At 40.1% G+C, this 22,600-nt stretch overlaps 1 protein-coding gene across 13 annotated transcripts in view; it reads left to right on the top strand.

Moving 5' to 3' along the window:
* The window catches only part of ADAMTS6 (ADAM metallopeptidase with thrombospondin type 1 motif 6), a 124,361-nt gene that overhangs the window by 17,534 nt on the left and 84,227 nt on the right, over nt 1–22,600 (top strand). For 7 of the 13 annotated variants that reach the window (XR_014224469.1, XM_082241818.1, XM_082241819.1 and 4 more), the window contains 4 exons: nt 7,463–7,631; nt 9,759–9,976; nt 11,277–11,360; nt 11,959–12,104. Coding sequence is in view for 12 of the 13 variants with exons in the window: in XM_082241818.1 (XP_082097944.1) it covers nt 7,463–7,631; nt 9,759–9,976; nt 11,277–11,360; nt 11,959–12,104 (617 nt within the window). In the remaining variant the exon portion in view is untranslated. Of the gene's footprint in view, nt 1–1,035; nt 1,728–1,916; nt 2,390–2,422; nt 2,946–7,462; nt 7,632–9,758; nt 9,977–11,276; nt 11,361–11,958; nt 12,105–22,600 lie in introns of those variants that run through there. The other 6 variants (XM_082241813.1, XM_082241814.1, XM_082241821.1 and 3 more) reach the window with 6 other exon arrangements.

The following is a 22,600-nucleotide window of genomic DNA, read 5'->3' as shown; positions in this document are numbered from 1 at the left end:
GGCCCTTGTTTGCCTGCAAGGTCAGTCAGCAGGGACACAGCTTTCTTTAGCTTTCTCTATCACTACTCACAGGCAGGTAGTAACTCCTCACAACAGGATTAGCAGACTGTGATTTACAGGTCCTTACAGAACTATGGAAAGACCAGGACCTGGATAATCTAGGTTATAGTTAGGTTTGGAAGGGAAGAGGAGAAATAAAAAAAAAAGTCTGATCTTGTAGCCCAATTCTAAAGACTGCCAGTTCCAGAGAGCTCACACATTAGGCATATACAGTGGACGCTCGGGTTGCGAACGTGATCCGTGTGGGATGCACGCCCGCAACCCGCAGTGTCTTGCCTGCGCATGCGCGGGTTGCGATTCGGGGCTTCTGCAAATGCGCAGGTTGCGATTTAGCGCTTCTGTGCACGCGCGGCCGCTGAAACCCGGAAGCAACCTGTTCCAGTACTTCTGGGTTTTGGCGGTCTGTAACCTGAAAAAACGCAACCTGAAGTGTCTGTAACCCAAGGTATGACTGTACTAGGCAAGCAAAATGGTACACTGTTTCTTTTGAAGAACTGAGGGCCCATTCAGACTTCTGCTTGTCCCACCACTTTCCCCCAGGAGTACATGATCTTTACCACTGAATTGGAGCCTAATAAATTATTATTATTAATAAATAAATATTATTCAGGAAGAGGGCCTTCTCGGTAGTGGCGCCTGCCCTGTGGAACGCCCTCCCATCAGATGCCAGGGAAATAAACAACTATCCGACTTTTAGAAGACACCTGAGGGCAGCCCTGTTTAGGGAAGTTTTTAATGTTTGATATTATTATTGGTGCTGGAGGAGCCAGCTCAGAAACTGGCTTAAGCTGAAGTGATTCCCCAGAAAGAGGCTCTTTGCTGACAGGAGGGACCAGCTCTGGTAGCATCTCTTTAGGACAGTGGCCCTCCAGCTGTTTTGGGACTACAGTTCCCATCATCACTGACCACTGGTCCTGTTGGCTAGGGATTATGGGAGTTGTAGTCCTAAAACAGCTGGAGGGCCGAGTTTGGCCACCACTGCTTTAGGAGGTGCCTGACTAGAGTTGTCCTATGTCATAGGGGTAGGGCACCTCTTTGATAGCCTGCTTGAACCTTCAGCTCCTGACTCTCTTGATCACTGGTGTCAAGGATGAAGAACAATGGGCTTCCTCCCGGGGAGTACTAAAACAGGGCTGAATAAAGCTTTCACAGCTCTTCCTACCTATACATCTTCATTTTGGACCTTAGGCATTTTTCTGTAACCAGTTATCATTTTAAAACAGTGCTACTGGTTACTCTCAGATTCTCATTCCTTTCATTTATTTTGGCTGATTGTGAACATCCCGACTATGGTTATTAATATTGTCATGTCTCTTGAGGTACGAGAGATGAATTAAAATGATTGTTTTGTAAAACTGGTGCAGTGAGATGCTGAAATTCATACATTAGTTCAGATTTCGTTGTGTTCCTAGCCACAGACAGTCCTGGTGTGCTTAATTTCAGCGGTTAATACTGTGAGATAGAGTATAACTGGCCTGTTGTCTCACTAGTGTGTGCATGCATGAAACAAGAGAGCAAGTGGCTAGAAAAACAAAAAACAAATCGTACATTTTTATCCATTAGCATCCCTAGGGGAAAGTATGCTCACACAATCCTTTGTCAGCCCAAAATATCACAGGGGGTAAGTAAAATTGCCACTTCTGAAGACCAGAAGCATTCAGCTTGAGGTAGACCTTCCTGAACTGGGGTACATGGGCTCTCTCTGCATCCTTTTTGTTAAAAAACAAATGAACTACCCTATATATCTCTTCATGTATATTTATAAACATTCCCTGAGAACTCCACATAATGTAAAAACATGAGAGCTGCCTTTGAGGCAATAACTGCCAGTCCTTCATCCTGCATACTGTGGGTGCTTCAAGCAGGTGGGGGGATGGGCGAGGATTTAAAACCTGCTAACTGTCATATTGTGAGGATAATATTAATCCTTGGAATTCATTTACTGAACTCCCCACCATTGCTACTAAAATTACTTTTGGCACTTGAAAAGCTGGGGCGAGGAACCTAAACATTAAGAGGCTATTTTACTTTTCAAAGGGGAAAGGGTATAAAGGAGAAAATCTATAATGGCTCTTAACAAATGAGAAAAGTGCAATGTTTCACCAAAAGAAGACTAAGCTAACGTCATTTTGCCCCTCATCCACCCCCATCCTCCAACACGTGGAAGCAGGTTTATGCTGTGGAAACTAGAAATTACAGTTTGAATGCCCAACTTTAGAAATTTTTCATTTTATTGGTAGGCTGTTCTAGAATATTAACTACACATAATGGAGGCTTCAAGAAGCTGTCAGAGAATTGTCTGGAAAGAGAATGTGGAGGCCATTGGTTAGTACATATATGTAATAGATGAAGTCACTTTTAAAAGTCAGTAGTTAGCAAAGAATAGTACCTTCTCATGACATGAAGTGCATAGGAAAAAGGGAGTTGTCGTTCCAGATGCCTATTAAAAATGGTACAAGTTTTTGGTTTTTTTAGGCTAGGCCTATGTCTAGCATAAGGGTGAGATGAATAACAGTAAAATCCTGTATATGTTTCCACAGAAATAACTCCTATGTAGGTGTGCATAGGATTGTAAACCTAAACCTTATTTTTTCACTCTGTGAACCGAAACCTGTATTTGTGTTAAATAACATCTCACCATAGTGAGAGAACAGTTGGAATGTGAGAGGAATTGTATATTCTCCACTCATAAGGCGGCATAGGCAAATAGTGTTTTTTTTTAAAAAAAGTCTGCATGGTACTACTGATAAAGTTATAAAGAATGCAAGTAGGACATGGAAAATGTCATTTTATTTATTACTGAAGATATTTTAGGTAATAGCAACATAGAGCTGGATGTCTCTCAGGAGTTTGTCCGCATTCACTTATTAAGGTGTTTGTTTAAGGTATTTGTATACTGCTTATCAAATAGACTTCCCAAAATAGTTTATGTAAGATCGTTACAAAAACAAGCACTGTTTTTTAAAAGAAAAGTTACAATAAAATGTTTGAGCATTTCTTGACTTTTACTATCAACAATTGCACTGCTCAGTGTTTTTCTTATAGTATTTGGATTCTGGCTTTTTATTGTCATTTCTACATTTTAGCTTTGTTATTTTATTTTATTTTACTTTGTAAAACTTTTTTATATTAAGCAGTTGATAAGATTGATTAAATCAATAAGGAATAATTGATTAAATCAATAAGGAATAAAGATAACTGTTTGTTAGAAGAAGCTGTAATTGCTTCTTCTCCACTCCTCTGAAGGGCAAAATAGTTCTGCAGAGACCCATCCCTGTGGTGACAGTGGGAGGAGAGGTGCCACCACTGGGATGGTGGGAACTCACCAGTTTGTTTCTTCTCCATTCCCCTTTGCAATAGTAGTGGTAATATTAATAATAGTAATGATGATGATACCACAACTGCATTTAGAGGCATGGAAGACAATTTTAAAAGTTTGTAGCATTCAAACATGTGAAAAAGGTGAATTTTCAAAGCTGCCATCCTTTGAAGTAAGTTCTATTGAAATTCTGTATTGGCCCGAATAGAAGCCACACTTTCCCCCCAAATTCCGACTGGAAAGTAAAAGTGCGGCTTATATTCGGAACTGAGCACTGTACAACCGCCTCCCGACACTACTACCCTGAACGGTAGTTTCCCCAAGATGGCGCTCAGTTTTGAGCACACTGGCTCTCGCTTTCGAGCATGCTGCACACCCGCCTCCCAGCACTACTGCCCTGGGCAGGGGGCAGTCAGTTCTGGCTTGGGGAGGGGAGGGAGTGCTGGGAGGAGGGCGCGCTTCGAAGCGAGCACTGGTGCCAGCCACCCCCGTGCCCCCTGTTCAGGGCGGTAGTGCCGGGAGGCGGGCAGCAACTGCAAATAAGCCTTGAATTTTAAAAGTGTGGCTTATTTGCGGATGTGTCTTATATTCGGACCAATACGGTAAGTGGAATTTTACATTGTAGTAAATTATTTAACAATTGCAGTTAATTTTTAAAAGGCTTGACAAATTTGATGACTATGCTTGTTGCCACTTTTGATCTCAAAAGAAGAAAAGTGTTTGGAAAACCAGAATCAAATAATATTATGTTCTGCTTCCTATAGGCTACTAAGCTAGCAAATGAATGTAGGATCAAGCAAATAATCCATTCAGAATTTTATACTTGTTTGCTAGAAGCAAAATTAGATATTATAATGTTTTTCTCTACTAATAGTGTTGATTTTAATGGTCAATATATAGACAGGAAGCATTAGATTAAGCAGGGAGGCTAGACACAACCTGAGATATTTTAATAAGTCGGGGGTGGAAAGACCTTTAAGCTCTGGACTTCATTTTACCTTCCACCACAAGCTAGGATAATCGGCATTCTCAGAGGTTTAGTTAACATAGTCCCTCATTCACAGATGAGGGTTGTTTATTGGAGCCCAACTCTTTTACTTCTTTGATGGGAAATCCTTTTGAACTTCTGGCCATCTGCCACCTTCAATAGTTTTAATACAGTGTTGTTATCCCTTACTTTAGCTCAGGGGTTCCCAGACTGGTATGTGAGCTTTATTCAGGTGGCCCATGGCGTGTCTGTAAAAATAAGATTAAAAAATCATACAGCCTGTAGCACAGCACATTACAATTTCTACAACAGGCAGAAAAATCATCATTAACTGGTCCACCAAAAGCCTCGGCTATTTTCAAGTGTTTCATGGGAGGGTGAGGGTGAGGAATTTGGGAACTATTGCTTTAGCAAAAGAAGTTTCATTGCACCAGACTAACCTTCCAGTCACCTGCAATTTTTCCTGGTAGGCAGTTACACAAAGTATTATCTGCAGTTGCACACATTTCTACAGTAGCTGCAGAAGTCATGATCTTATCATGGGACTTTTCTGTTATTTATGCCATCTGCGACTGTCTGTGAATAGAACATAGTGGGATGGCACTGGCGCTACTTCTTTACCACATATATGGGAATCTACTGTTCATGGGCAAGTCAAAAACACTCATGTTGTAGATTTATCCAGAAGAGCCTGTCTGTGATAGACTGTGATAGTACATTCCCATATGTCTGATTGCGTTGAATATCCATTCAAAGAACCACAGATTACAGGTAAACAGCTTTGTTTACTGCAAAATAGCAAGTCTCTCTTGGTATTATTGCAAGTTTAGATTAATTATGAGTTTACTGTGGAAACTGTGTGGGAGTTCTTCCTGCATTTTGATGATCTGCTAATCTGCTCAGAGTTGGTGGCTCGTATTTAAAATGTTTTTATGAGCAATATAAATAGCATGAATACATTTTATTGGTCTTTGCTTACATGAAGGTCGTGTGTAGTGTTAGGTTTCAGCATCTGGATAAAAACAGAATATTTCAATAATAATTGCTTTGACTCAATCTTGTAATTTAAAATGTATTTTTTAGTGCATAATGTGATATTAACCATTTGTATTACAATATGTGCCACTACAACCTCTGTGTGTCATTGGTTGAAGTTTTACTCCGAATGGTTTGACTGGAACAATTTTGTTTGGGTGTAATTGTTATGAGTATAACTATATTCAAGCATGACTTTTTGTTTTTATAATTTTACATAATTTGCACTGAGACTTCTTGCTTTGTCACCACAACTGTATAAATCTAGATGAATATATTTATTGAGAGCAGCTTTAAATGTTAATTACATATGTTAGAACAGCAATGTTATTATTTCCTGCATGTTTTCCCAAGGAGGTGTGCACAACATGTCTCCATGTAAGGATATTATTTAGAGAAATGTGTGAGGGTTTACTCTTAATCTTAATTGTATACACATAGGGTTGGATCCAAACATAGACATGCTTAGTTTAGATCCCCTGAAATCAATTAGGACTAAGTACCACCAATTTCGGGACGCAGGTGGTGCTGTGGGTTAAACAACAGAGCCTAGGACTTGCCGATCAAAAGGTCAGCGGTTCGAATCCCTGCGACGGGGTGAGCTCCCGTTGCTTGGTCCCTGCTCCTGCCAACCTAGCAGTTCGAAAGCACGTCAAAGTGCAAGTAGATAAATAGGTACCGCTCCGGCGGGAAGGCAAACGGAATGCATTGCCCACTGCTGCCACCACTATTGCAGTATCAGCAATGGCCGTGGAGAACTCCTTGGAGGCCAGATCCGCTGCCTCAGCATCAGCCCCTAAAATCTTGCCTCTACTGTGGCCTCTTGGGACGTGGGTGGCACTGTGGGTTAAACCACAGAGCCTAGGACTTGCCAATCCGAAGGTCGGCGGTTCGAATCCCCACGACAGGGTGAGCTCCCATTGCTCAGTCCCTGCTCCTGCCAACCTAGCAGTTCGAAAGCACGTCAAAGTGCAAGTAGATAAATAGGTACCACTCCAGCGGGAAAGTAAACGCCGTTTCCATGTGCTGCTCTGGTTCACCCGAAGCGGCTTAGTCATGCTGGCCACATGACCCAGAAGCTGTACGCCGGCTCCCTCGGCCAATAAAGCGAGATGAGTGCCGCAACCCCAGAGTCAGCCACGACTGGACCTAATGGTCAAGGGTCCCTTTACCTTTACCATCAATTTCAGGGGATCTGTGCTAAGCATGACTAAGTCTGGGCCTACTCACAAATCCAGGAAACACAGCATGCGGGAAAAACTTAACACTTGGCTGAGATCAGTAAGGCAAACCATTGCATCTGAAGTTCTTCTGGCTTGTGCTGGCAGGGGCAGAGGTTGGGAGCCATTATTTTTTCTTCTGCTCTGCCAGCACCAGGCTAATACAGCTGTGAATACCACACTCCTCTCAAGACAATTCAGTGCATCCATAGTGCACCCACCCTGTAATGTGTCATTTTGGGGTGCTGTGCTGGCTATTATTGGTAGGAAAACTACTGGTGGTAGTGTTCCATCTGCTGCACTTTCCAATGCTGCAGTAGGAGCTTCGTGTAAATGGAGGACAGCACACAGGCATGTCCACTTTATCCTAACTTCATCACCAACAGTTGAGGTAGAATTGCACTCTTTCTTATTTTTGCATATTATTAACACCTGTAGCTTCAGTATTATATGAATGATAGCCAGCTAAACTAATCATACAGTACATCCGCTGAAATAAATGGAGTTAATTAGCTGAAGTTCACTTCAGCGGTCTATTCTGGGTACAAATTAGTTGGATATCGTTAATATTTTTTTTTATACTGTGTTTTGGAAAGAGACTGAAATTAGTAGAATCAAATTCATTGTGAGATGGACTGAAGTGTACATTGTGCAAGCTATAATTGAATTCCTGCATATGAATAGGACTTGTTAATCCCTAAAAGGTAAAGGTAAAGGACCCCTGACAGTTAAGTCCAGTCATGAACTGCAAATTAAATATTTTCTACAGAAACAGCTTTGGCCTTGTATTTTTTGATTCCGGATAACTTATATACATTATTTTTTCTTCCTTCTATTAAGCACGGTGTTATTGCTACAGAAGATGAAGAGTATTTTATTGAGCCTCTAAGAAATGTATCCGAAAATTCTAATCATTTTAGTTACGAAAGTGGTCATCCTCATGTTATTTACAAAAAGTCTGCAATGTACCACCGACTCTTCTATGATTATACTCATTGTGGTCTCTCAGGTAAATAAATTACAATGACAGTAATGGGTTCGTTCCCTTTCTTTGATAAAATATCAAGACAATTTCTGTTTTCTTTTAAAGGAACCATCTATCTTTGGCATGTATGATTTTTCCTGGCTAAGATCTAGAACATAATGGGTTTTATGCAATGCTGCACCTGTGGGCTCCTGCCAGTGCAATGGAATTTTGTTTCCTCTCCCAACCCGAACCCCCGAGCTGATTTTGAGGGTGCAGGGTAGGGGCTGGAGGGGACAGGGTAGGAAGAGGAAGTTCCTTGAATCAGTGGAGCTGCAGTGTTGCATGAGATCCAGTGTCTTTGAGGCAAAGACTGAGAATAATCCCTTGTGTTAAGGCTATACTGTAAGGCTCGCCAACTCTTTTGGGTTCACGGGCACATTTTCAAACTGAAGACACTGTTCTGGGCACCACACGTACCCTACAACTAAGTACACATTGCAACCTGGCCAATTAGCTACTACAGAATGCTTTTTTCAAGCTTAATTGTAGTGGGGGAGGGGACCCTGCAAATGCTGTGGAAGGGCTCATTGGGGACATGTATGCCTGTGAGCACCATGTTGATCCCTGCTGTACTGCATGTGCGACTGCTACCAATTTGGCATCCTAGAGAGCCTTTAATAATAAGGCCCAGCCTTTTCCTGCCCCTTATTATTCCTAGAGCATTTCTTCCTACCATTTGCTTCTTGTGTAATGTTGGCTAATGCTTAGAGATATGGCTGCCTCTCTTGGACTTTTTTCTTAATTCTGCTGCAATAATGCCACTGATTGCTGCTGCCGTGGTATGGGGGATAAAACTTGCTCCAAGCAACAGAGTAAATGGAAGAGGTGACCCATTGTGCCAGCCATGAAAACAATGTTCCTTACCTGAATGCTACACTGCCTTTACACCATAGAATATAGTTCTTAAAATAACATTTCCTGATACCTTTACTGATAGTGTAATTGTTTCCAAATATTTTTCATCTAATCATAAGAGCTTAAAATATATCAAAATATATAGGAAATTCCTCACTAGTATAATATTTGTCACAAGAAGATTCAAGGTATTCCTGTTTCACTGTAAATAATAGTTAAACAATTTAATAATGAATAAATGCTGGAGTCATTTTGTAACTGGTGTAAAAACAGTTGGTCATTTCAGTGTGTCAGATCCAGAGAAGCACAAGTAGAAAGGGGGACAGTCACAAATCTGGTTTTGCCAGATTTTGAGCATTCCCCAATCAAGAGATATTTTTCAGGGAGATTGGGAGGGGCAAGGAATCATACATACCCCAACTTTTACTTGTGTTTCTCCAGATATGGCGCAATAAAAGTTATTTCACTACTGATGCTCTTACAAAATAATTAGGGTGCAGTGGGGGTAAGGCCCTATTATAAATAAATTACAAATAAGTTAATATTATAAATGCACTATTTTATATATACTAATTTTTGCATTCACGTTTGTGTTTTTATTTCTGGTTCAAATTTGAGGAGGCATGAAATAATAAACTTACAGCTTAGTTGAAGTATAAAACTTACTCATAGCAGAATATTTGAGCCCATGTGAAACTTTGGGCATACTTATAAGATCAAATTAGACTTTTCTCCTTCTTTTCTTCTACTATGGCTCTACTTTTTATTAACCTTGAAGCAGGAACCTATTTGTATCCTGCTTTGTGATTGGTTAGAAATATATTCAAAATTTCAGTCAGTCTCATATTCTGGTCTGCCAAATTTGGACTTCCATACACTGATTGCTCAGACTCTGAACACATGTTTAACCATGTGTAAGTCCTGCAATTCATTGTGGACATCTATCACATTGGTGAGTGATAAATAAATTTGTATGTTTATGCAATCTTCCTCGCTTTTAGTAGAAGCGATATGTGACAATGTAAAAGAGAATATCCGAAAAGGCTTAGTGCAAATATAGCTTTTAATATTGAAGCAGGCTGTCTGATATTTTCTAAGGAAAAATTAAGATGTATAATGTTTATTAAAAGATAGTGCTCACATTACAACAAAAACTCTTCAAGAATTTTGAAGAAACTATAAATATAAAATAGATGTACATGAAGATGTTAATATAGCAATCCACTTGATGTCACTAATTGTTTTGATTCCTAGAAGACCTCACAGGAAGCAGTAAACCTTGGTGGTTGAACAATACCCTTGCTTTTCCAACTTTACTTCCAATTAATCACACATTAAGTAGTCACCATCGACTGAAGAGATCAATAAGCACTGAACGTTTTGTGGAGACGTTGGTAGTAGCAGACAAAATGATGGTGGGATACCATGGTCGCAAAGATATTGAACATTACATTTTGAGTGTCATGAATATTGTAAGTTTGATCCCTCTACATGTTGATACAACTCATTTTAATATTGAGGGCATTGTTGATGTTAATTTCAAACCTAAGAATGTGTTTGTACCAGCTGTGTTTTCCAAGTGTACTGGGAAGTGTACTACTCACTTCCCTTGCAATGTTTCTAGTAAGGTGTGGAGTGACTTTGCATTAGGAACCATGTCCCCAACAAGCTTTTTCTTAGAAATGGCTCATACAGGTTCTTGCTATCAAGTAAATTCACTTGCAGGTAGGCACCCAAGCTAGCAAGTTCAAGTGGTAAAATGCAAGCTGCTTCTGCTTCCGTGTTTCACTCTGGGGGAACTAATGGGAACTAATGATTTTCCTTTGTTGGAGCTAGGGTAGCTCAAAATAGGGTATTGGTGCTGCTGTGAGGAGGTTGAGGGGGAGGCTGAGCATTCAGGTGCACAATATAAAGAACATTTGAAGCAATGCTCAGATTCCTAATTCCACGTGTATCTGATTTGGGTGAAATGGTATTTGGGGCAGGGAGTCTGTGTAGCTAGATGCCAGCATAACTTTTATAGTGCTTCTGTGTGTGCCACAGAAGCTGCAGGGTGGATAATAAGATTCTGCTGTTAGTTTTAAGGTAGGACTTTTGTACTACAATTTTTCAATCATATAAAAACTAGTTTCCAGCATTCTATCATATTTTAATCCAGTCATGTGATTATCCACTGAGGTGATAAACCTGTGGACTGTACTACGGTACTTGAGCTTATTGTTATGTACTCATAGGACTGAATGTACTTCCACATACATAAAAAATACAGCAAATAGAATACTAGCATGTCAATGAGAAGAAAGAACCCAGGGTCAGAGTCTAAGGAATGGTTTGGGGCAAGGAGCAGGTTAGGCTTCCACATCAACAGTGTTCATAAGTGTATCCCTTTACAAATTCTCCTCTAGAAGTGGATAGTTGCCTTAATTCTTATTAGGAAAAGTAATTAATTGCACTTGGAAATAGAAGAATGCAATATATTGACCCTTTTGAGCCCATATACTATTATAATAACAGGCATTTGGCTAGCATTGACTTAACAAGTTTGCAGAACATTTTTACTGGGTATGGAATTGGGCTTGCTACAGGAATGGTTATGATAAGGGTGGGGTAGTAGTGAGTAAGAGTTGGAAAAATTCTCTATACCCTTCTCTCTTGCTTGTCAGACTTGATGTAACTTAGGTAGTACTGTTAATAATCTGCACTGGTTAATAATAAACATTTGTAGAATTTTTTTGTCTGACTTTATGTCTTTTCTTATTTTCTGGAGGTCAGGTTGCCAAACTTTACCGTGATTCCAGCCTAGGAAACGTTGTGAATATTATTGTGACTCGTTTAATTGTTCTTACAGAAGATCAGGTAAGAATGAGTTGTGATATAAATATCAGTCCCTTAAAATATAAATCACACAATCAAAGTATAATAATATTATGTACCCAATAATTGTTTAGAAAAACAGTATTTAATAATCAAACCTCATTGCAAACATTTTATGATCTTAAAATTAGAAATTAAATGGTATTAATTTGAAATGTTTTTCAAGATTTTTACTTTGATTTAATGAAAATGTGTGACATACATGGGATATTTGGATGCTAGAAAATTTTCACAGCTTGTTTTTTTGTTTTTGTATTTTGAAAGTGTAAGGGCTGCCTTCAATATTTAAATACATTTTCACACATGAAACTAATCTGTCTGTGGGGAAAAGGTAACATTTGAAACTAATCTGTAATATTACTTTTAACAAAACGATTATTGAAGTTTAAATTAAATCTATGAGATCTATATGCACAAAATAATTTGTAGGCCAGATTTAACACAGATGAAAATTGGCAAGAATAAATTATTCCTAGAAATCACTGCTTCTAATTATAGATCAGATTTAGACTTCAGAAGTCTTAACCACTGACCCTAGTAATTTGTTTGGAACATTTCTGGTATGCATGTTGTATTGCAGCCAAACTTGGAGATAAATCACCATGCAGACAAGTCCCTTGATAGCTTCTGTAAGTGGCAGAAATCCATTCTCTCTCACCAAAGTGATGGAAACACCATTCCAGAAAATGGAATTGCCCACCATGATAATGCGGTCCTTATTACTAGGTATGGTTTGTTGAAATTATCTCATTTTTTCTCTTTTCTGTTTCTCATTTGTTTGTTTTCACACAAAGAAGCTAGAGTTGAATTTGTAGTAATGATGTGCAGGATAAAAAAATATTGCTTGTGTTTCATATTGCAATAAAACACTTAGTAGTTCAAACTACTATTTTCCATTCAAAAGTGGAAAATGACTATTCAAAGCTTACATGAAATTAATAGATGTGACTGTCTGTGGGATGAATCCGGACTTTGCCTCCCAGGAACGGAAAGTTTTATTTTGTCCATGAAAGGTTTTTGATCCAATAGAGGGATTCCATGACTGATTTCTCCTCCTACTGCAGCCCACTTCTGCTCGCTGAAAATGTGCTCCAAAAGGCAGGGGGTGGGCATCTGGAACAGTTGGGGAAGTGGCACTGGGGTCATCATGAAGAAGGCGAAATCAGCAAAAGGCATCTCCCCACCTCCTTTCTACCAGTGGGAGCATCTCCTGAGTAGAACCCTGCTCAGGAGATGGTCCCACTGGCAGTATCAAAGCCAGGATCCAACATTATATGTTTAGCACTTTGAGAATTGACCAAACCAACTTTCAAATAAAGGATTTCAAAATAAGGTAGAAAAGCCTGTAGAAAGTAGAAATATTACTTGCCATACCATTATTGTCCTTAAAGTTTAAAACCCCAATATTATGGAAGATACTCAAATGACAGAGATTAGTGATATTTCATTTATAGTTTTTGAATAACATTTGGAGCCCTATTCTTTATGTGGGGCAAAGGTTCCAATTCTGGTCAAGGTCATAATAAAGTGCACATTTTCTTTTGTGTTTTGCCACAACCCCTGGATTGGTGCAGGAACAGGCATCACCCTATAGAAGCATTGATTATGTTCCTTCAGATAAACCAACAGTACGGTATTTCACTTATCTGTGTGACCGAAGGCTGCAATTACTAGGGAAACATCCCATTGAATTCAGTGAGACTTCTTTTTGAACAAATGCACAGAGATAATTTAACCTGGGTGGTATCTGACTAAGTAATGTTCAAGAGTGGACCCACTGTCATCAATGGACTTAAGTTAGTCACAAGTAACTTTATTGCTTTCAGTGGTTCTGTTGGTATGCTTTAGTCAGATACCACCCATATGTTTATCCATGAAGTGGACTTATTAGTGATGTACACAATGAAAGGTTCCTGCTGTTGGTATACTTTATGACACTCTAAAAAATTGAAATGAAGTAATTTCATTAGATTTTTTTTGAGATAATTTTCTGTTTGTTGTTCATCCAAACTAATGCCATAATATTTTATTTTATAACCATCAGAGCTTTTGCTTTCCTTTCCTGATAACTACTAATTTCTGAATTACAAAAGAAGACTGACAATGCAGTTTTTGTTTTACTCTTTAGGATGTTAATATTCTTTTGTTGAACCTAATTTGTTGTTTGGAAATTATATTCTGGCCTGTATTTGGTGTTAAGGGGAAGAAATGGAAATGCTATACAGAAATCCATCTGTCATGTATGATTTAGTTGAGATTCTTGCAGGTGGTTGGACTTGATGACCTCTGGGGTCTCTTCCAACTCTACAATTCTATGATAAGTAACTCCCATTTAGTTTAGTGGAACTTCCTGATAAGAGCATGTATGATTGCAGTCTCAGTAGGCTTATAAGGCTTATAAGGTAGAAGTGGTAACTGGGAGGTGGGGAAGCTGACAGTAAGGAAGAGATCAGGGTAGTGTAAAGTGATATATACTGGAACAAAAAAAAAAATCCAAACTTTATTATTATTATTATTATTTATACCCCACCCTCCCCCGCCAGAGCCAGGCTCAGGGTGGCCAACACCAGTAAAATTACAATAAAAACATAATGGGCAGCGGGGGAGGGGGGACGGACCAATTTAAAATACAGGTTAAAATTCAATTTAAAATGCAGCCTCATTTTAAAAGTAGCCCATAAATCAAAACTGTAAGGGGAGGCAAAAACATAAGGGTTAGACTGAGTCCAAACCAAAGGCCAGACAGAACAGCTCTGTCTCGCAGGCCCTGTGGAAAGATGTCAAGTCCCGCAGGGCCCTAGTCTCTTGTGACAGGGCATTCCACCAAGTCGGGGCCAGTACTGAAAAGACCAATTGAAGCACCTTGCGACTTGGGACCTCCAAAATGTTGTCATTTGTAGACCTTAAGGTCCTCCGCAGGGCATACCAGGAGAGGCGGTCCCGTAGGTACGTGGGTCCTAGGCCACATAGGGCTTTAAAGGTCAAACCCAGCACCTTAAACCTGACTCTGTACTCCACCGGGAGCCTGTGCAGTTCACATGTATACTGAAGTATCTGAACACAAGAGATAGTAAGACCATGGGGAGGCGATTAGCACAATTTAGTCATCAACTCAGCAGCAGAGATAATTATGAGAGGGACTGAAAATGAAGCAGCCACTATAGTGAATTTATAGAAATCTATAGTGTGGCTGCATTTGGAATACAGTGGTACCTCGGGTTAAGTACTTTATTCGTTATGGAGGTCCATTCTTAACCTGAAACTGTTCTTAACCTGAAGCACCACTTTAGCTAATAGGGCCTCCTGCTGCCGCCGGAGCACGATTTCTGTTTTCATCCTGAAGCAAAGTTCTTAACCCGAGGTACTATTTCTGGGTTAGTGGAGTGTGTAACCTGAAGCATCTGTAACCTGAAGCGCATGTAACCCGAGGTACCACTGTACTCTGTGTGGTGCTAGTCACCTCATCTTAAAAAGGATATTGTAGATACAGAAAATTGCATCTTCATATAATGCATAATTATAGAATTTGCTGTCACAAGATTTGGTGATGGCCTGTAAGCCTTGAAAGGGATTAGATAAATTCATGGTCAGCAGGTGCATCAGTATCTGTTAGCTATGATTGCTAAATAGTTCTGGGTTCAGAGGCCTCGTGGCACAATGGTGTGTTTGTGTGTTTAATGATGCAGGAGAACTTTTGCATTCATGCCCTCTCTGGTGCTTCCTCGAGAGTCTAGCTAACTATTGTTGGAAATAGGGTGCATTATGTGGATCTTTGGTGTGAGCCAGCAGAGCTCCCCTTATGTTCCTGTTCCCTTCCCCCATTATATTTGTATCTCACCCTTTCACCAAGGAACTCAGTTGCATAAATGAGAGTGATCTTGTTATCACAACTGTTAGATTGGGTTGAGAAAGAATGATTTACCTAGATCTCTTGGTGACTTTTATAGCCAAGCAGGAATTCAAACTCAGATCTTTCTCTGTGCTCTGGTTATGTGTTGGTTAAGAATTCATACAAAAATAAATGCATTTTATTGGGGACAAATGACTGGATGGAATAGTAATTCCTGGTAGCGGGCAAGACCATTTCAGCTTGATTTGAAACAGGGTCACTACTTACAAGCATCAATGGTTAACACAGAATCTTGTGGGAAGAAAATACTTTGCCTCCTCAGAAGCCAGAAAGGTTAAGAAAATAGATGCTGGGGAAGACAAAAGCAAATGCATTAAACGTTGTTGCATAAACTATAGTGGTTTGGGTTATGGAGTTCCCTAACTTGTTCACACAAGCTCAGGGATTTCATAGTATAGTATAGGGATCAAAAACATTTTTCTGTCAGCAGCTACCATAGGAGTTACCGTGGATTGGGCTTAAGCCAAAAATGGGCAGGGCCACCACTTTCCCTCTAATACAGCCTACTTTGTTTCTTACCTTCTTCCCGCCCAGTGAGCTGCTGAAAAAGAAATAGATAACTCTTACCAGATGACTTCCCCTCACCATTCAGTCGTTCCTCATCCTTGCTAGAGGTCTGAACTGATTGCTTGCCAGGGGGCTTTTTCTTCCCTCCTTCCATTGTTGCATCTTGTAATAGACCTTTTAGGGCAATCATATTTCTTTCATAATATATTCGAATATTCCAGTAGCTCAGTGGTAGAGCACCCGCTCTGCGTACAGAAGGCCCCATGTTCAATCCCTGGCATCTCCAGGTGAGGCTTGGGAGTGTCCTCTATCTGAAACCCTGGAGAGCTGCTGCCTGTCACAATAGACAATACTGGGATAGATGGACCAGCTAGATTGACTCAGTATAAGACAACTTTCTGTGTTCCTAGATAAATTGGTATTCTAAATTTGGCTTTTACAAACTTAGACAATATTACTAACTGTTCCTTAACTTGCAATATTCACCGATTGTTGTATTTGTCGATAAAGAGTGGAAAAGATAGTGATATTTGTTTATAGCTAATGTTAACTTTCCTTAAGCATGTGCAATGTCATCTTAACATTGGCATGGAGTGTTTCCTATTAGACTGAAATACCAACTACCACCACTTGCCAATTTTGAAATACCTTCCCTGGCTACCAGTTTATTCCCAAGCCGCTTTAAGATGCTAATTTGTTTGTTTTAGTTTTAAGCCCTATACAGGTTTGGACTTAGGTCCCATAAGGATTTCCTTCTCACCAATCAACCTGCTTGGTTGTTAAGATCTGCTGACACCCTTCTCTAGGTGTCCTTACAATTAGAAATTAAGTGAGTGACAATCAGGGAAAGAGTATTTTCTATTTTTTTGTAGCATCCCAGCTATGGGATGCCACCCAAGGACTACACATTGCTATCCTTGATAAGCTTTTGTTTTCTCAGGCAATATGTATCTCAGGTGATACTTATATCTTATTAAATGATTTTTAGTTTTTTGTGAGTATTCTGCTCTGCTTCACAAAGCATGACAAAATCAATTAACACTGAATATTATTGTTGGTTGTTGGTATCCATCAACATGACATCCATGAGACAATGGAGTAGTGTATCTTTTGGGGGTGAAGTCAGACTGCCGGAAGGTTACAGCATCTGCTGGGCTATAGAGACCGATCCGGGAGAGAGATATTTTGTTGCAGCTGGGGCAGATGTAAGCAGCTGGTTGTGCAGCTGCTCCTGCACTATGGCATTTCTTCTCTCTGTGCTTCTCCCAGTCATTCCTCTTTTGGTCTCCGCTATGGATGCATGACCTAACTGTTTGTCTCCAGGTACTACAATTGTCTGCAAGTGATTCTCTCATGGCAGGATTGATGTTGCTGGCCTTCATGTCACATATGCAGACATCTTGCCTGGTGCCTAAAGCCAGTTCCCTGTAGAACACACCCTTGGGGATACTGCCATCTTCCATTCTGTGGACATGACCAAGCCATTGTAGATACTACTGTGTTAGGAGTGTGAACATGCTGGGAATGTGGGCTTGGGAGGGCACATCTTTGATTGAGACTCTGTCCTGAGATATGATGCCCGGAATCTTCCTTATGCAGCACATGTGGAAGACATTGAAGCATCATTCCTGGCAGTTGTAAGTTGCCTACAACTCACTTCCATAAGGCAGTGCACTCAACGTGCAAGCCTGATAGACCTTCATCTTGGTCTTGGATGTGAGCATCACATTCTCCCATGTACTTTTGGAGAGGCCAGATACTGCCGTAGCTGCCTTACTAATACACTTGTCCAGCTCAACATCAATGGAGTGGTTGCTAGTTATGGTGGAACCCAGGAAGACAAAATCATCTGCCACCTCAAGGGTGTGGCCACCAATGCTGATGTGTGGAGTGCTGGTAGCGTCCTGACCCAGGATTTTGGTCTTTGTCAGGCTGGTGGTAAAGCTGAACTCCCTGCAGGCTTGGGCAAAATGATTTGATGAATCTCTCTAGAGCTTCCTTGAAGTACACTGTCAAGTCTATGTCACCTACAAACAACATCTCTCGAATAAGGACCCACCAAACGTTTGCCTTGGTATGGAGACATACCAGGTTGAACAGACCCTCAAAATTGCTCCTCAAATGAAAGTACACATTGTCTTCAGTTGAGCTGAAAGCATATGATAGCACCGAGAAGAATATGTCAGAGAGTTGCGACTAGAACACAGGTCTGTTTCACACTGCTCTATAAGGAAGGTGTCTGAGGACAAGCCATCATACTGGACAGTGCCATTCATGTTTTTGTGGAAGGACGCAATCATCTTGTGAAACTTAGGTGGGCATCCTGTCTTGTTGAACAGTGAGAAGAGTCCTTTTTGGCTGATGAGGTCAGAGGCCTTCATCAGGTCAATGAAGGCTATGTACAAAGACTGTCTCAGCTCCCAGCGTTTCTCTTGCAGCTGGCGCAATGAGAAAATCATATCAACTGTTGACCTTTGAACTCTAAAGCTGCATTGTGACTCCGCAGAAAGATTTTTAATGTTGTTGGTACGAGAGGAATGGTATCCCTTCCCAATTCCTCCTCTGTAAATGACTGGTACCCTCAATTCTGATTGTACCAACTATCAGTACCAACTAGTGAAGGTTTTTGTGCACGGTACACTGCATGCAGGAAACTGGTGTGATTGTTGCAGGCACAAATGTAATACAAACGTAACCAAAGCGGAAAGCTACTTCTCCCACTTGGAACTGATATCACTTAGCTGAATAAGTGGACTTCAAGTTAAATAGAAAAGCACTTAGAAAGCTCTTGGGAAACTTAATTAGCTACATTTTAAATAAAGTAGTAATGTGAGTTTCAAAATTGTGCACCATTTGAAAATAAAATGTCTCTGCTGCCTGCTAATTGGTAGGAGTGTTGCTTCTGAGATGTGTCAGAAATCTGTTTTACATTAGATCAGATAAGAAGAACCTGCTTAAACTCATGTCAAAACATGATTAAACAAAAGAAAATATAAGGAACTGTTATCCTTAAAGTGCTCCAGCACCAAAGACTGTGTTTTTAAGTGAGGATTGTGCCAGGAGAGCAGCTGGAGGATCAGAATACTTGCAGCAGCAGTTGCTCCTTTATATATAAATATGATCTTTTTTGTTTGTTTAACTTTGAAGATTTAAAGTCATGATTTCTCAGTCTCAGGAAATGTTAATAAGAGCTTACAGTTTGCACATAATGTATGCACAATTAAAATAAAGTAAAAGTAGGCTGAATTGGCATTTAGATTGTTAGAATGCCACATAGACACTATTTGGTGAGAAGTCTGTTAATATAAATGGTAGTTAATTATTCAACTGTTTTTTTCTATAAATAATAATAATTTCCTATAAATATTTTTGGAAATGTATTTTTGTAAACATAAAAATATTATTACTATTTATTAAATTTATATACCACCCTTCATCCGTAGATCTCAGGGCGGTTTACAACAAAAAATATAAAAAAATATTTTAGAAATGTATAAAAGAATGTGTCAGTGATATCTGCTTCCAAAGAGCTGAACAAGATTGACCATACTAATGTTCATGGATGCTAGAAATAATAGTTGGTTTGCCTGAATCCAAACTTTTTTGGAAATTAAAAAAAATGTAAAATATAAAACATCATAGGATATGAACATGTTAGAATCAGTTGTAATATTCAAATTTGTGACAGAGAGGAGATGGAAGGTTTGTAATTGTATAAGTTATATATTTGCTGAAGCTGCAGAAAAATGTATACAAATGTATACATGTATACATGTTTGATCATTGAAGGATGTTAACTGTATTCTAATATGCATTCTTCATATAGTGTAACAGTTAATTCCATACATTATTGTATTTTTAAACTGCCTTTCCTTTTAAACATTTTTTTATGGTGACTTGCAGTCTAACAGAACTGGATGGTGTGTTGAAGTTACGTCACTCATCTGGCTTCCCTACAGCTTAAATGCTGCCTCATACCATACCAAGATGGAGACATGGGAGGGACAAGGTCAGTTTAGTGCAAATATGCCAGTGGAACCAATCAGAAATGTCAGAGTGTTTAGAAAGTCCAGTTTTCCCAGGACACACATTAAGCTAACTGGCCTGAAATTCCCAGAGTTCCCAGATCCCTTTTTTAAAATTGGTGTTACATTGGCTGTTTTCCAATCCTTGGGCATGGAGGCTGATCTGAAAGACAAACTACATCTTTTTGTTAGAAGATCAACAATTTCACGTTTGAGTTCTTTGAGAACTCTCAGGTGGATGCCATCCGGCCCTCATGATTTGTTGGGTTTTATTACTCCATTTGTTCAGAAGAGTTGCCATTCTTGCATTGACTAGCTTATGAGCTAGCTTATGTAGCTGTGAGAAAGGGAGGAACCTTTATTGGGGAAAATAATTTCCCTTGTTAGATGCAAAGGCAATATTTGTATGTTCAAATACAGCCATATGGTGTCTTATTCTTATTGATTAACTTACTTTGTTGGGTGCTTATCAGTGTTTGTTGAAGACAAAATAATCACCATTCATTCAAATAAAAATAATGTGTTTACTTTGGTTCATTTTCAAACAATCAAACTGTAGCTGATTTCTTACTGCTATAGAAGTCTTGTCACTACTAGAGGAGGGCTTAGGGATTTTCAGTAGAACTAGCAAAGCTTTAAAATCTTAACAGCCCATTAACTGCAGGATATGGTTCATGAGATTTAATGGATACTTGTTAAAGTGAGACATAACTATTCCATTGCAGGAAGGTTGAAGAGGGGTGTGTGTGCGAAACCATAGAAATGTTTGTTTTTCCTGTTCCCTCCACCATAATATAATACCAGAGCTGCATTTTTTTTTAAAAAAAAATCCTTCAGAAAGCATTGCTGTATATACATTTGCTGTACTCCTTAGCATGTCATTTCACAAAATATATGATCAATTGTTTGAAGAAACCTTTACACACACAGAGAGAGTGAGTGAGAGAGAGAGAGATGGTGTTCATTAGACTACCGTAAATTTTACATTGCACTGAAGTGGTGCTCACTTTGCTCTACTTTTAAAAATCTGACAGCTTATGAGAGTAGTTCTAACTTAATGTCCTTAATGTCTATGGTATAATATAACTGGCTTTAGATTCTATATATTTTTTGAAAACAAATGAGTTGCCACAAGGCTTTGGTGGGATATAAAGTATTTGAAATGGAAGCCAACCTCCTTTTCAACTGAAAATATATATATATACTGTGTTAAAACTTGATGTATGGCAATGTACTCATTCTACTACACATTTTAAGCCTAAAACAAAAACTAATTTGTTTTTACTAATGTTAACTACAGTCAAACCTTGGTTGTCAAACGTAATCCGTCCGGGAAGCCCGTTCGGCTTCTGAAACGTGGGTCAACCGAAGCGCAGCTTCTGATTGGTTGCAAGAGCTTCCTGCACTCAAGCGGAAGCTGCATTGGATGTTTGGCTTCCAAAAAATGTTCAAAACTGGAACACCTACTCGAGTGTAGGGCGAGGTCCTGACAACTTCCAGGTTTTTGGTGTTCGGGAGCCGAAACGTTTGTCTGGAGGCGGTTGGAGGATGGATGCCAGCTAACAGATTGAGGTTGAACCCTGACAAGACAGAAGTACTGTTTTTGGGGGACAGGAGGTGGGCAGGTGTGGAGGACTCCCTGGTCCTGAATGGGGTAACTGTGCCCCTGAAGGACCAGCTGCGCAGCCTGGGAGTCATTTTGGACTCACAGCTGTCCATGGAGGCACAGGTCAATTCTGTGTCCATGGCAGCTGTTTACCAGCTCCATCTGGTATGCAGGCTGAGACCCTATCTGTCAGCGGACTGTCTCGCCAGAGTGGTACATGTTCTGGTTATCTCTCGCTTGGACTACTGCAATGCGATCTATGTGGGGCTACCTTTGAAGGTGACCCGGAAACTACAACTAATCCAGAATGCGGCAGCTAGACTGGTGACTGGGAGCGGCCGCCGAAACCACACAACACTAGTCTTGAAAGATCTGCATTGGCTCCTAGTACATTTCTGAGCGCAATTAAAAGTGTTAGTGCTGACCTTTAAAGTCCTAAACGGCCTCAGACCAGTATACCTGAAGTAGTGTCTCCATCCCCATTGTTCTGCCTGGACACTGAGGTCCAGCGCCGAGGGCCTTCTGGCAGTTCCCTCACTGCGAGAAGCCAAGTTACAGGGAACCAGACAGAGGGCCTTCTCGGTAGTGGCACCCACCCTGTGGAACACCCTCCCACCAGATGTCAAAGAGAAGAACAACTACCAGACTTTAAGAAGACATCCGAAGGCAGCCATGTTTAGGGAAGCTTTTAATGTTTAACAGACCACTGTACAGTACAGTGGTACCTCTGTATACGAACGGGATCTGTTCCGGAGCCCCGTTCGCATCCTGAAGTAAACGTAACATGGGTGCGTGGGTCGCGTTTTGCCGCTTCATTTTGATCATCTGTGAGCGATGAAATCTGGAAGTAACGCGCTCCGTTACTTCCGGGTTGCCACGGAGCGCAACCCGAAAATACTTAACTTGAAACTACTTCAACCCGAGGTATGACTGTATTTTAATACTTTCTTGGAGGCCGCCCAGGGTGGCTGGGGGGACCCAGCCAGATGGGCGGGGTATAAATTTAAAAAATTAATCATCATCATCATCATCAACGGAGCTGTTCGAGAAGCGAGTTTTACTGTATTTGCTTTTAGAAAGATGTTATTTAATAGTTTTCTGAACTGAATACTTGAAAACTTGACCACTCTTTCTCACCCCAAAATTTTGGAGCCTCCAGCTGCTTTGCCACTGC

Source organism: Podarcis vaucheri (genome assembly GCF_965113315.1).
Source record: "Podarcis vaucheri genome assembly, chromosome: 11".
Taxonomy (NCBI): domain Eukaryota; kingdom Metazoa; phylum Chordata; class Lepidosauria; order Squamata; family Lacertidae; genus Podarcis; species Podarcis vaucheri.
This window is presented reverse-complemented; position numbering and strand designations above follow the sequence as displayed.